Source organism: Rhinatrema bivittatum, chromosome 19 (assembly GCF_901001135.1).
Source record: "Rhinatrema bivittatum chromosome 19, aRhiBiv1.1, whole genome shotgun sequence".
Taxonomy (NCBI): Eukaryota; Metazoa; Chordata; class Amphibia; order Gymnophiona; family Rhinatrematidae; genus Rhinatrema; species Rhinatrema bivittatum.
Genome location: NC_042633.1, coordinates 15,031,587 through 15,046,976, shown reverse-complemented (window position 1 = coordinate 15,046,976; position 15,390 = coordinate 15,031,587). Strand labels below are relative to the sequence as shown.

The window sequence follows — 15,390 nt, the reverse complement described above, 5'->3', positions numbered from 1 at the left end:
AGGGAGAGGAAAAGCAGGGGCAATAACCAGAGATACAGGAACTACTGAGGGGAGAGAGAGGGGCAGGGAGAGGGAAAGCTGGGGCAATAACCAGAGATACAGGAACTACTGAGGGGAGAGAGAGGGGCAGGGAGAGAAAAAGCAGGGGCAATAACCAGAGATACAGGAACTACTGAGGGGAGAGAGAGGGGCAGGGAGAGGAAAAGCAGGGGCAATAACCAGAGATACAGGAACTACTGAGGGGAGAGAGAGGCAGGGAGAGGAAAAGCAGGGGCAATAACCAGAGATACAGGAACTACTGAGGGGAGAGAGAGGGGCAGGGAGAGGAAAAGCAGGGGCAATAACCAGAGATACAGGAACTACTGAGGGGAGAGAGAGGGGCAGGAAGGAGAAAAGCAGGGGCAATAACCAGAGATACAGGAACTACTGAGGGGGAGAGAGAGGGGCAGGGAGAGGGAAAGCAGGGGCAATAACCAGAGATACAGGAACTACTGAGGGGAGAGAGAGGGGCAGGGAGAGGGAAAGCAGGGGCAATAACCAGAGATACAGGAACTGCTGAGGGGAGAGAGCGAGGGTCAGAGAGAAGAAAAGCAATACCCACTGCCATCTGATGTCCTTTGGAGCGAAGCTGGAGCTGTTACATAGGGTCTGGTGCAGGTTCTTCTAACTACCGGCTTATACCTTTTCACTTATTCCACCAACACACAGACCAATTTTTATGATGGGATAATTGCTAATTGCTTTGAGATTGTTCCAAGCCCTTGGGGAGGGAGGAGGTGAAGATGTGATTGATAAAGAAAGGAACAAAACTTTGAAAAGTAGATTGAAGGGACATTGCTGTTTCATGAGTGTGCAGTGTTAAAAGGAGACCTGCCAGTGTCCATAGTCTGGAATCAGCATGAGGGGGGTGCAAAGGAGACCTGCACCTTCGTCTCAGGTTAAGGAATTAGGAGATAAGAAATGCCATGTTGGGTCAGAACCAGGGTCCATCAAGCCCTGCATCCTGTTTCCCTGCCCTGGCCAGTCCAGATCACCTGGAAGTTCCTGGCTATTCCAGATTTGAAAAGCCTGTTTCATGTTGCTCTCCCCAGCAAAGCCTCTCTGGCTAAAAGTTTATGGAAATGTCCTTCAGAGATGCTCAGGATACTCAAGGTGCAGCCCCAGCAGGGAGCAATGCAGAGGCCTCACTGCATTCCCAGTTTCATTATCCCTTCCCTCACCTTCTATTTCCTTTTTGGCTGTCCACATGCACTGAGCTATAGGTTTCAAAGATTTGTCCACACTGACTCCACCAAAATCCTTTCCCCATGTAATAACTCCTAATATGGATGCCAGCACTTTGTAAGCATGGTTAGGATTGTGTCTTCCCATTTGCTTCAGCTGTTACTTGCTGACTTTATATTTAATCTCCCCAGTCTCTCCCAGGTCTCCTGCAACTCCTCTCACAGCTTGTAGGTGTTTTAAATACTTTGAATAGTTTTGTGTTCAGCTCGTTGCTCCTTTATGTAGATCACTAATGAAAATGTTAAACAGCGCAGGTCCCAGACCTCATCCCTGGGGCACTCCACTATTTACCTTCCTCTGCTGAGAAAGCTGACCATCATTTACTCTTGTTCTCCATTCCCTTCTTTTTATTATACTATAATCAGTTACCAATCTGCAATTGGACATTGCCTCCTATTCAGCAACTTTTTGTAACTTCCAGATGATTCACTAATCTGAGACTTTTTCTAATGCCTTCTGAAAATCCAGGTGCACTGTACTGACCTGCTCACCCTTCTCCACATGTTTATCTACACCTTCAAAGACGTCTAATAGACTGGTAAGGCAGGACTTCATAGATGTCGCTACGGGGTGGCAAGTGCCACTGCAAAGACTTGCCTAGCCACCCCGGTTTTATACATTGGATCAGGCGGGTTTAGACCCCACCCCTCTGGAATATAGTGGCTCTCTCACTTATGGTGGATGAAGGTAGCAATTTTGTAAAATGAGGTTTCTGATGTTTCCAGCAGAGTAAGTAGTATCCCATGGTGAGAGCCAGAAAAAGACTTCTTCTTCCTTCTAGGTCTCCTGCAAGGAAACAGGGCCTAGAACCCACCCAGCTGATCCCTCAGGGGTAGAAAAGGAAGGAAGATCCCAGAAAAATAGGAATACATAAGAAAATAAGAAATTGCTATACTGAGTCAGACGCGCCCGTCGGCTGCAGACGGCTGCGCCCTCTGTTGCTCACCTTTCTCCTGCCTGCTTCAGTCTCCATGGGCAAGATGGCTGCCTCCGCTTCCACATGCTGACCCCGGACCGGCATGGGTGATTGCGTTCGCCATCTTTCTCCAAGGATCACCTCCTTTATGCTGCCTCCTCCTTTACGTGTGTAATGGCGGGAACCTCGGGGGCGTCCCCTCCGCATGACATCACGGACTCCGGATATTTAAACTCCCTTCGCTATACCAGCTATGAGTTAGCAAGGATTCCTTCCTGCAACTTCGCCTTGTCACAGACGCTTCCGCTCTGTGCTCTCGCTTCGGACGGCTTAGGTACTGGCTCTTCGGGGGCCTTGCCTCGCTCCTACCTACCCTTTGGGGTTACCAGCTTCCAGCACGGATGACTTAGGTACCTGCTCCTTGGGTGCCTTGCTCCGTCCCAGACCTCCGCTTCTTTGGGGCCTCTCTCTACAACAGCTTCCAGCCTCAGAGTGAGTACATCTGCCATTGATCTGTCTCTACCTTTGTCTCATCTCCTCCAACGTAGATTCTCGGCCTACCCCACTCTGTGGACCACTACCGAATCTACAGTCACTGGCATACCATCAGTGCCTGGGTTCTCGGCCTACTCCGCTCGGTGGACCACTGAGATCATACACCTGCGTTTCCACACTGTGAAATACAGACTGGACAGCACCATTAGAGACCTCATCTTCTGGCTGAGGATCGCTGCCCCCTCCTCGGGTTTTATCAACTATATTGCTGTATTATAAAGACTTGCATTCCACTGTGTCCATTACTGCTAGAGCTAGCCTATCCCTACAAGTCCCCACTGGGCTCTGCCCTGTGGGAGGTGTCATCTCTTGCAGCAACCAAGGGCTCACGACTCCATGTCTAAACCACAACACAGACCAAGGGTCCCTCAAGCTCAGTATCCTGTTTCCAACAGTGGCCAATCCAAGTCACAAATACCTGACAAAGACCCAAACACTAAAAAGATCTCATGCTAATAATTCCGGCAACAAGCAGTGGCTAATCCTTATTGATTAACAGCAATTTATGGAATTCTCCTCCAGGAACATGTACAAAACCTTTTTTTTAAACCCAGCTATGCTGGCTGCCTTAACAATATCCTCCATAATGAATTCCAGAGCTTAATTTTGTGTTGAGTGAAAAAGAATTTTCTATGATTTGTTTTAAATCTGCTACTTGCTAACATCATGGAGTTCCCCCCAATCCTTGCACTATCTGAAAGAGTAAATAACCATTTCACATTTACCCATTCAAGTCCTTTCATGATTTTGTTGACCTCTATCGTATTTCCCCTCAGTCATCTCTTCTCCAAGCTGAATAGCCCTAACCTCTTTAGTCTTTCCTCATAGGGGAGCTGTTCCATCCCCTTTATCGTTTTGGTCGCCCTTCTCTGTATCTTCTCCATCACAACTATATCTTTTTTGAGATGTGGCGACCAGAATTGTACACAGAACTCAAGGTGTGGTCTCACCATGGAGTGATATAGAGACATTATGACATCCTTTGTTTTATTTACCATTCCCTTCCTAATAATTCCTAACATTCTATTTGCTTTTTTGACTGCCACAGCACACTGAACCGACGATTTCAATGTGTTATTCACTATGATGCCTAGATCTCTTTCCTGGGTGGTAGCTCCTAATATGGAACCTAACATCATGTCACTAGAGCATGGGTTATTTTCCCTATATGCATTACACTTATCCACATTAAATTTCATCTGCCATTTGAATGCCCAATTTTCCACTCTCACAAGGTCCTCCTGCAATATATTAAAATCCGCTTGTGATTTAACTAATCTGAATAATTTTGTATCATCTGCAAATTTGATTACTTCACTCGTCGTATTCCTTTCCAGATCATTTATAAATATATTGAAAAGCACAGATCCTACTACAGATCCTTGATGAACTCCACTGTATACCCTTTTCCACTGAGAAAATTGTCCATTTAATCCTACTCTTTGTTTCCTGTCTTTTAACCAGTTTATAATCCATGAAAGGACATCACCACCTATCCCATGACTTTTTACTTTTCTTAGAAGCCTCTCTCGAAGAACTTTGTCAAATGTCTTCTGAAAATCCAAATACACTACATCCACTGGTTCACCTATATCTACATGTTTATTAACCCCTTCAAAACAGTGAAGCAGATTTATGAGGCAAGACTTGCCTTGAGGAAAGCCATGCTGACTTTGTTCCATTAAACCATGTCTGTTGAGTTTGTGGACCCTTGAGCTGGCTAGGGATGATGAAAGTGCACTGTGAGAAGGCCCACAGCGGGGGTCGTAGCTGGGAGGTGGATAAAGTCAGAAGACTCGGGCTTCCAGTGGCTTCTTCACCACTGGAAGCCCGAGATCGCCTTGGGAGGAGCCGTTGAGGATCCGAGCCACTGGGACTTATGTGCGGTCTCCTGAAGATGAGTCTCCAAAGAGTTGTACTGAAGTTGCAAAGCAGAGGAGTGGTTGGAGCCAGGAGACCAACAGGAACTTCACTACTGGAAGCCCGAGGTCCCCCCAGGAGGAGCCTGTGAGGACCCGAGCTGCTTGGACTTAGGTGAGGTCTCCTGGATGGAGTGAACGCAGAGCAGTCTGGATCAAGGCAGGCAGCAGACAAGCAGAACGTGGAACGAACCAGGAGTCAGGGCAGGTGGCAGACAGCGGAGACCGAAGACGAACCAGGGGTCGAGACAGGCAGCAAGCAGGATACCAGAAGACAATCCGAAGTCAGGAGCCAGGAAGATGAGCCGAAGTCAGGAGCCAGGAGACGAGCCAAGGTCAGAAGCCAGGAGACAAGCCAAAGTCAGGAGCCAGGAGACGCAGGAATAAGAAGAAGACTGCAACTACTAACCTCAGGGAGGGAACCTCGTTGCAAGGCCAAGAGTGGAGCTAGTTGCAGGGTTTTAAAACCAGAAGGCGTCTAACATCATCCCCGGGGCGGTGCTATCATTCCCGCGCTGGTCCCTTTAAATTCCAAGCCCCTGCGCGCATGCGCCCCTAGGTGGTGGGGCCAGCTGGAGAGCGTCAGCGGCATCTCCCTCAAGGAGGGATCGCCACAGAAGGGCCTAGCAAGGCCCGAACGGAGCATTGCAGTCCCCGGAGCAGCCCTGAGGTAAGAGAAGGGACCGACCGCGGACCTCCGCGGGCTGGGACCACAACAGTACCCCCCCTCTTACGCCCCCTTCCTGGGGGCTTTGGTTTTTCAGGATGGTCTAAATGAAACTGGTGGAGAAGAGTCTTATCCAGAATGTTGGAGGCAGGTTCCCAAGTATTCTCCTCCGGGCCATACCCCTCCCAGGAGAGAAGATACTCCCATCTTCTATGATGGAAACGGACATCTAATACATCCTTTACTTGATAAATGATGTCCTCCTCAGCTGTTGGTTTGGTAGGTTCAGGAGGTTTGTCGTGGATGGTTGACAAGACTAAAAGCTTGACTAAAGATACGTGGAAGACATTATGAATCTTTAGTGTGGACGGAAGACGTAGATGGTATGGATCAGCACCCACTTGCTCTGTTATGGCAAACGGGCCAATGTATCTCGGGGCCAGGCACATGGAGGGAATCCGCAATTGAATGTTCTTGGTGCTCGACACAAAAATTCTAGATTCTTATGGTCCGTATAGACAATGGTGGTATGTTGGGCCCCTTCCAGCCACTGGCACCATTCTTCGAAGGCTAGCTTGATGGCTAATAGTTCCTTGTCCCCTATACCGTAATTCTTCTCAGCAGGTGAGAACTTCCGAGAGAAATAGGAACATGGTAAGGTTTTGCCTTTATTAGATATTTGGCTAAGGAAATCCCCTACCGCAATGTCGGATGCGTCTACTTCCACAATGAACTGATGCTGTGGATCTGTATGGTGTAAACACGTATCCTGAAGGAAGGCTCCCTTCAACTCCTGAAAGGCTAATTGTGCTGCCGGGGACCAGTTCCTGGCATCTGCTCCCTTATTGGTAAGAGCGGTGAGTGGGGCCACCATCTGAGAGTAGTGTGGGATAAACTGGTGGTAGAAGTTGGCAAACCCAAGGAAGCATTGAAGAGCTTTAACCTCCACAGGCCGAGGCCAATCCTTGATGGCTGCCAATTTGTCCGGATCCATGTGGAAACCTGTAGAGGACACAATGTACCCAAGGAAGGGCAGGGATTCTTGTTCGAACTGGCATTTTTCAAATTTGGCAAAGAGACGGTTGTCTCGAAGCTTTTGTAACACTCTTCTCACGTGTAACCGATGCGTAGGGAGGTCTTTAGAGTAAATCAATACATCATCGAAATATACGATGACGGAAGTGTGTAGCATATCTCTTAAGACCTCATTCATGAGGTTTTGGAAAACCGCAGGGGCGTTGCATAAGCCAAATGGCATGACCAAGTATTCATAGTGCCCGTCTCAAGTATTGAATGCAGTTTTCCATTCATCACCGGAACGTATTCTTATGAGGTTGTACACACCCCGGAGGTCAAGCTTGGTGAAAATCTTGGTTCCCTGCAGCCAGTCTAAAAGTTCTGGAATCAGTGGTAATGGATATCAGTCACGTCACGTGATGGTAATCAGACCCCGGTAGTCGATACAGGGACTGAGTGATCCATATCTTTTCACCACAAAAAAGAATCTGGCTCCAGCGGGGGATGTGGAAGGCTGAATGAAGCCACGATCTAAGTTCTCTTGGATGTAGCTCGACATAGCTCAGGTTTCTGGTAGCGATACAGGGTAGGTCCAATAAAGCAAATCGGAAGGTGATCCCACGTAGCCAAGGCAAAAAAACAACAAGGGGACAACCTTATGCTGTGGAAAGATTTAGTAAGTGTAATTACAGAGCCCGACTCCAGCCGAGTTTCGCCAGTTAAGGCTGCATCAGGGGCTAAAATTATAAAATTAATAAAAAAAATTTTAATTATTAAAAACAAAATTTTTTTACATTTATACAGAATTCTGAATAAATGCTGCCAACAGGCAGAATTCTGCCTGTTGGCAGCAGGTCCATGGCACAATCAAAGGGCCGATGTTCTGGGAGGAGTTCGGCCTTTTCTTTAGAGAAGATATCTATGTAGTCCAGATAGGGTTTGGGTATGGTCAATGACGTAGTCAAGAGCGGAACACAGGGGCACTGAACCGTGGCCAAGCAGGAGGTAAAACAGGATGGGCTCCAGGATGCAAGTTGGAGGGTATCCCAGTGGATGACTGGAGAGTGTCTCTGGAGCCAGGGCAAGCCCAGGACAATAGGATGGATGGCCTTCTCTAGTACAAGGAATGAAATTTCTTCGGTATGTAGGAGGCCAGTGCGGAGAGCTAGAGGCTTCATGCGAGTAGAGATATTCCCCGGAAGGGGAGTTCTGTGAATTGAAGAGATTCGAAGTGGGGGGAAGCGAGGTTGTATGGCAAGCTGTAATTGCTGAATGAGGTCGGCCAGAATGAAGTTTCCTCCGGCTCCAGAGTCAAGGATAGCCAATGTGGTGAAGGAATCACTGGGGTATTCGAGAGTAACCGGTACGGTACATTGGGGAGCGGGATTGTATTACCTAGGGTCAGCTCCCCGATGACACCTAGGTTCTGGCGTTTTCCGGCCGTTCACTACATTGAGCTAGGAAGTGCCCCTTATTCCCACAGGAAAGACAGAGGCCTAGAAAGCGTCGACATCTCCGTTCTTCTTGTGAGAGAGGGCTTCACCCTAACTGCATAGGCTCCACCACTTGGCTGCTCGAAGAAGTAGAGGGAGAAGACATAGGTCGAGAAAATGCGGGTGCTAGGTTTACCAGTCTTTGAACCGATCTCCCTTCACGGAAGCATTGTTGGAGTCAGCGGTCGACCCTTCCTGCCAGGTCAATCATACCATCTAAGTCGTCCGGAAGGTCCCTTGCCACTAGTTCATCTTTAAGGCGCGAGGACAATCCTTCCAAGAATATACTGTGGAAGCTGTACTCTCTCCAATCTAGCTCGGTTGCCAACGTGTGGAATTCAACCGCGTACTCGGCGAGAGAACGGGAACCCTGGCATAGCCGTAATAACTCTGCAACCGCTGTAGACTTGCGAGCTGGCTCATCAAAGACCTATCTAAATGTAGACACAAATTGTTGCAAATTTCCCAGGATAGGATCAATATGTTCCCATAGTGGCGAGGCCCTGGCCAGGACCCTCTCCTCCAACAGGGAAATGATATAGCTGGTCTTCACCAGATCCGAAGGAAACTGTGTTGGCAGTAGGGTAAACCATACGTAACATTGGTTGAGGAATCCACGGCATTGTTTGGCTTCACCCGAGCACCTGGGCGGAGCTGTCAGCTGCGTGGGAGTCGCAGGTCCGGGGCTTGGCATCGGAACGGAAGCAGGAGGTGCTACCGGGGGTGTAGAATCAAAATGGTTTGCCAGTCTCTCCACTGTTGCTGACAGAACATCTAAGCAGTGTTGTTGCTGTTGTTCCGTAAGAGAGAATTTGTGCGAGTAGAAGGAGCATGGGATCAAGGTACCCTTGGGAGAGTACTGACTTAAGACTGCCCCCGCTCCAATCGCTTCTACCACAAATGGACATCTGGGATCTGGATGTTGCAGGCAGGGGCCAGAACAGAATGCTTCCTTGAAAGTCAGAAAGGTGGCTTGCGCTTTAGGAGTCCAAACTCGGGTGTTAGCCCCTTTCTTTGTCATGGCAGTGAGCGGAGCAGCTAGGGCTGAGTAGTTGGCAATAAAGCTCCTATAGTAATTCGTGAAACCCAGGAAGCATTGTAATGCATGGAGACCAACTGGCTGGAGCCAGTCTCAGATGCCTTGGAGTTTTTCCGGATCCACGGAAAATCCTCGATCGGAGATGATATACCCTAAGAAGGGCAACTGGTTCTGTTTGAAGATGCAGTTCTCTAACTTGGCATAGAGATGATTTTCTCTCAAACGTAGGAGTACGGTCTTGACATGTTCACGGTGGGATTCTAGGTCCTTGGAAAAAATCAAGATGTCGTCCAGGTATACGACATGGAGGAATATAGAAGGTCTCAGAGAATCTCGTTCATGAGACGTTGAAAGACGGCAGGGGCATTTCATAGGCTGAAGGGCATCACGATGTACTCGTAGTGACCATCCCTAGTGTTGAATGCAGTCTTCCAGATATTTTCTGGTTGGATACGTACAAGATTATACGCACCCCGTAGATCTAATTTAGTGAACATTCGAGCCCCTTGGAGACGATCAAACAGTTCACTGATAAGGAGCAATGAATATTGATCTTTCCTGGTAATGGCATTGAGCCCTCTATAATCAATACAAGGGCATAATCCTCCATCCTTTTTCTTAACAAAGAAAAAGCCCACTTCAGCGGGAGAGTCGGAAGGGTGGATAAACCCTTTTTCTAGGTTTTCTTTAATATACTCAGACATGGGTAGGTATCCAGGACGAAACAGAGGATAAGTCCTGCCTTTGGGAGGCATTGTGCCCAGCAGGAGTTCTATGGGGCAATTCAATTTGTGGAGTGGAGGAAGTGTATCAGCTCTTTGCTTTGAAAAGACATCCTCAAACTCGGCGTACTGGGTAGGGAACCCGGCAAGGGTAGTGGACTTGAGAACAGGCACCACTGGGGTTACCTGTCATAAACAGGTCTTCTGGCATGTGGGACCCCATTGCACCAACTACAAGGAGCGCCAATCAAATTGGGGTCCATGGACCTGGAGCCAGGGCAATGTTAGTACTATAGGATGGCTGGAACGTTTCAGTACGTAGAAGGACATCTCCTCTTCATGGAGAGTGCCTACGGTGAGATGGACGGCCACTGTTTGGTGGGTAATGAGCCCTGGAAGGTGTTCCCCTTGGATGGATGCTATACGAAGGGACACCTCTAGTGGCAGTAGAGCAATGTGCAGGAGCTTGATGATGTCGTCCATGATGAAACTGCCACTGGCCCCGGTATCTATGAGGTCAGTGGTGGCAAAGGAGTGAGACTCAATGTCTATGGAGACTGGAAGAAGAAGTTGGGGGCCGGAGACAGTAGCGCCCAAGCTCAGGACCCCCGCCGGGCTTAGGAGTTGAAGTTTTCCGGACGAACCGGACAAGACTGTTGAATGTGTCCGGACGTGCCACAGTAAAGGCAGAGACCCTTCTTCTGTCGATGAAGATGTTCGGTCGAATATATCCGCCCACGGTTAACCTGCATGAGTTCATCAGCAGGAGGTGGTGGTGCTGAAGTAGTCTTAGGTGGAGGAGTTGCGGCACACCTGGGGCATGGAGCAGGAGGTCAAGAGGGCTTTACTTCTAGGCGCCATAACCGGAGTCTGTGATCGATCTTCCCTGGGAGGGAGATCAAGTCCTCTAGAGACGTGGGAGTCTCATGGACGGCGAGTTCATCCTTGAGTGCACTGGAGAGACCATCTAGGAAGATGGCTTGCAGACAATCTCCTTGCCAGCCGAGCTCGGTAGCCAGGGTCATGAATTCCACCGTGTACTCGAAGAGGGTTCTAGACTCTTGACATAGATGGAGGAGATCATGGCTTTTTACTGCTTGACAGATGGGGTCACTGAAGGTCTGCTTGAAGACAGTGATGAACTCAGACAACTGGGAGAGCATGGGGTCAGAGCATTCCCACAACGGAGAAGCCCATGCAAGAGCTTTGTCTTCTAGGCAGGAGAGGATAAAAGTCACTTTCATGGTCTCCTTTAAGAACAAGGAAGGTTGCAGTGCAAATTGCATGAAGCACTTGTTGAGGAAGCCTCGACAGAGGCATGGATCCCCATTGTATCGGGGAGGTGCAGGAAGAGCCAATGATGCTCTAGGTAACAGAGAGGCCGACAGGCCCACAGGATTGGCCAGAGCTGTGTCCCGCAATAGGGAACGGAGTTCTTCAACTGAAGAAGCCAATGATTCCAAGGCTCGTCGATGCTCTTGGACAGTTGCAGCCAGCCCTGGTAGGCCTCGGGAGGTGGGGGACTCCGCCAAGTCCATGGCCTTGGCAACCTGTAGCGCTCGGGGGTGGACCCTTGGTCTGGTGCAGGGGAGGACGGCTCCCTGGTCGGGCCCAGGAAGCACCTGCCACCAAGGGGCAGAGCACAGGAGGAGACAGAGGTTAGCTGGAGCTTTACCACTGGAAGTCCGAGGTCCCCCTGGGTGGAGCCCTTGGCGACCCGGACCGCTTGGCTTAGGTGGGCCTCACAGGTTCTCCCCGAAAGGAAGTTCAATGGTGTGCCCACCAAGAGCAAGGGAGTGTGGTCGGTGTCTGGAAAGGAGACTGGAGGAACCACGGAGGGCCAGAACAGAGTCTGTGATGACAAGGCTAGGAGCAAGGCCAGAATCAAGGAGGCAGGGTCAAGAATAGCTGGGGTCAAGTACCAAAGGTCAGTCCACAGATAATCAGCCAAAGCAGAGGTCAGGTTCCAGGAGGTCAGTTCGAGAGTAGTCGAGGAGGGCAGGCAGAGGTAAGGTTCCAGAGGTCAGCTCAGGAGTAGTCGAGGAGGCAGGCAGAGGTCAAGATCCAGGCGGCAAACAACGAAGTCAGGAGCAGGCAGAGGTCAATACCAGAGAGTCAGTCCAAGAGGTACTACCTGGGAAGACACAGGAGACAGACGCTGGAACAGGAGGATGCTGGAACAAGGCTGGAACGGAAGGGCGCTGGAACAGGATGACGCTGGAACAAGACTGGAACAGATGATGAGACATGGAGACAAACTAGTACACAACAGTGTCGACCCGATTGCCAATGCAGGGAACAGAGGATTGAGCCCTGCCTTATATTCAGGGCTCATGTGATGTCATCAAGGCGCGCTGTGGAGAGGCTTCCCACGCTTGGCCCTTTAAAAGGCTGTGAGTTCCATGCGTGTGCACTAGGGGGCGGGGCCGACGCCAGCGAGGATGCCGAACCCTGCCGCGAGGAGCCGTGCGAGGTAGAAGGCCCAGGTGAGGCCGTGGGTCGCCGTGGACACCGGGCACTGGCGGCAACTGCCAGGGAGGACAGATCAGGCCCTGGGGAGGAACACCCGAGGTGAGCAGGGTCAGCCGTGGCACCAGTGTGGCCGGGACGCACAACCATTTTCCCCTAAGTAAGGATCTGAAATTGCACAATCATCTGCTATAATAGTATTAGCTGGCCAATTTCTTGGATAATCATATGTCATAATGTAACAATGTGCAAATTCCTGATAACATGCCAATTCACGATATGTCTCTTGATTATCAAAAGAGTCTAAGGGTATATCAAATTCCAGTACTGTTTGTTGTAAAACCCTTAATTCCTCATTCACCACTTGCTGTAGTTGTGTAAGGCCATTACCTGTCTGTATCCCTAAAGTATGTCCTAATGTTTCAGCATCTATTAGAATTATTGTTGATATGACCAGAACCGTTTCTTTTACCACTATGGGGTATGGATAAGGCTGAAAGATCAGTCCTTGTATAACAGGTTAAATGTTAATATCTACAGACATCTGATATGTAATTCTCTTTTTCATCTGTGTATGGGAGTTAATGTATCCGTCTGATTTTTCAATGACCAGTCAATTAACTGTCCAGGCTGATCAACCACAGCTTTCCACTGCAAATGAAAAATAATACCTAGGACTATGATGAAAATCATAATTAGGGTTATACCTAAAACCAACATTAAAAATGTAACTCTTGGGAATGCTGTACACAAGACATGAAGTTTATATTTTACCCATTGAATTATAGTAAGTTTTGTTATTGAGGTTTCTGGAGGTATAGTAATCTCAACAGATATGGAACCGGGTTCTGTCAATGAAGCTTCAGGAGTCTACAGCTCCATTTCCATGTGTTCCTGCCTCTTTTGCCTGTTCTGCCACCACATCCAATCTTGAATTGTCATTGCCATCCTGAAAACCCTGTTGTTGAAATGGAGTAATTTTCAAATTGTCAATTGATATAATGCATTCCTGTCCTTTCTTGTCCAAAATCACTACCGTTCTGGGGTTTAAAACGTTAAAAATAGGAATGGGTTAATGCTGTGATCATGCTGAAAGCGTTATATGACGGGACAGACTTAAAAAAATACACCGATGCAAATTTCTACCCCTGAAGACGTCCACAAAACACGGACGTGTCGGGTTCATGCCGGTGTTTGAATAAGCTGTCACCTCTCTACGCCAAGCGCATAACTAATGATAAGTGAACTGTCTTCCTATACATTCTAGTATAAAATTTTCAAAAAAATTGCAAAGTATGTAAAAACTGAATGTCGATACCAGTGATTATAAAAAAAGGTCTTTTTGCATTAAACCACCCTTCAGAATTGGTTAACGTTATATTTTTGATACCTTTTGAAGTGAGTACCCTCTGACAAATATAGAGTGGCTCCAACTTGATATGAGGTATCGCATTCTATAAATACAGCTCCTACTTATGATGTTCGTTTTGATTTGAACATCATATGAAGAGGCAACACCCAACAACAGTACTGCTATCTGGGGATGGTGGCAGTACCAGTCAGGGGACCCCTTTTTCCAGGCAGCATAAAGTGGTTGAAAAGGAGCAGAGTCACCCCATGCCCTCAGCCCCTTCTAGCAGTCAGGTGGCAGGCCAGCAGCTGCCTGCCCTGTGTCAGAAGCGACAACCCACCATGGATGAAATGGGGTGGTGTGCGGTAAAATAATCCCGGGGTAGGAGGCAGGCAGCCACAAAAGTTGTAACCAGGAGCATTGGGGAAATGATTGCCCTTGATGACCAGCCCTTGCAGATAGTGGAGAATGTGGGTTTCATGCGTTTTCTGAAGGTCTTATTTCCAAATTACAAAGTCCCATCCAGAACCACATTTAGCAGAAAGGTCATCCCCAGCCAGTACAAGCAATGTCGCAGTCGTATCCAAGCGCTGCTTGCTAAGGCAGAGGGGAATGTGCATTTCACCTGTGATATCTGGACCGCCATGAATGCTGCACACTCTTACCTCTCCCTGACAGCACACAGGTGGGACCTGGCTGAGGCAGGGGCAGGCAGCAGCTCTATTAGTGAACAAGTATCAGGGTGGAGGTGGGCTTTACTGCACACCCACCTGACAGACCAGGCCCATACCGCAGGCAATATTCTAGCATGCATCAGACAGATGCTGGAGGGCTGGCAACCACACCAGCGAGACAGGAATCTTCAGGCAGGGTTCTTTGTCACAGGCAATGGTGCAAACATGGTAAAGGCAATATACGACGCGCACTTTCAGAACATATGATGTTTTGCACACACTCTGCACCTGGTAGTGAAGTCATCTCTGGGGTTGGAGTCCAATCACCAAGACAATGAATACCTGCATACATTAATACAGAAGTGCAGGAACATAGCAGCGCACTTCCACAGAAGTGTGAAGGCTGGGCAGGTTCTCCGACAAAAGCAGACTGATTTGGACATGCCTCATAAGCGCCTCATTCAAGACATTGCCACCTGGTGGAATTCCACCTTTATGATGCTGCAGAGGTTACTGGAGCTGTGGACACCCCTTCATGAACTTTCTGGTACAATAGACATAGGTGTGCAGAATCCCCTAGGGCATCATGATTGGTTAGTCATGAGTCAGCTGGTAAAAATCCTGCAGCCCTTCAAGGATGTCACGGAGGAGCTGAGTTCCAGAAGTGCCACCTTGGCTGACATCATCCCTATAGTTAACTTTCTGGATGAACATTTGGAGGCCTTTAAACAGGAAGAGGGAATGACAGCTGAGGTGCTGCATTGTCTGAACATTTTGCAGCAGCAGGTGGAAGAGAGATTAAGGCCTTGAACAGAATAGAACACATACATGCTCGCCACAGTCTGTGATCCCCGTGTGAAAGGGAAACTCGCCCTACAGTATGATTGTCTCCTATTGGTGAGGGACCTGCTGATAGCAAAAGTCCGTCATCAGGAGCGCCATAGGCAGAGACAGATTAGGCATGAAGCAGAGGAGGAAACAGCGGCAGGGACTTCAGTGAGTTGTGCTAGCCCAAGCAGGAGCAGCACCCTGTCAGCGACAGCTACTACCTCCTCCTCCTCCACTTCAGTACGCCAAAGGCATGTTGCCCATAAAGAATCATCTGTTCTGCTATGGGCTAGAGAGAAAGTAGCTGGAATGAGTGACTCTCAGCTCACCCAAGCAAAGGAGACACCAGCACAACTGTCAGTGACATGGTATCTCTCAGAGCCCACAGAGGACATGCAGACAGATCCGCTGGCATATTGGCCACTAGAGTCCACTGTCTGGCCACACCTAGCCAAG

At 48.8% G+C, this 15,390-nt stretch overlaps 1 protein-coding gene across 1 annotated transcript in view; it reads right to left on the bottom strand.

The window, feature by feature from the left end:
• LOC115080259 (extracellular calcium-sensing receptor-like) overlaps positions 1-11,150 on the bottom strand; it is a 71,522-nt gene extending 60,372 nt beyond the window's left edge. The window contains exon 1 of the mRNA XM_029584414.1: positions 10,477-11,150. Coding sequence (XP_029440274.1) covers positions 10,477-11,150 — 674 coding nt within the window. The remainder of the gene's footprint in view (positions 1-10,476) is intronic.
• Positions 11,151-15,390: the final 4,240 nt, after the last annotated feature.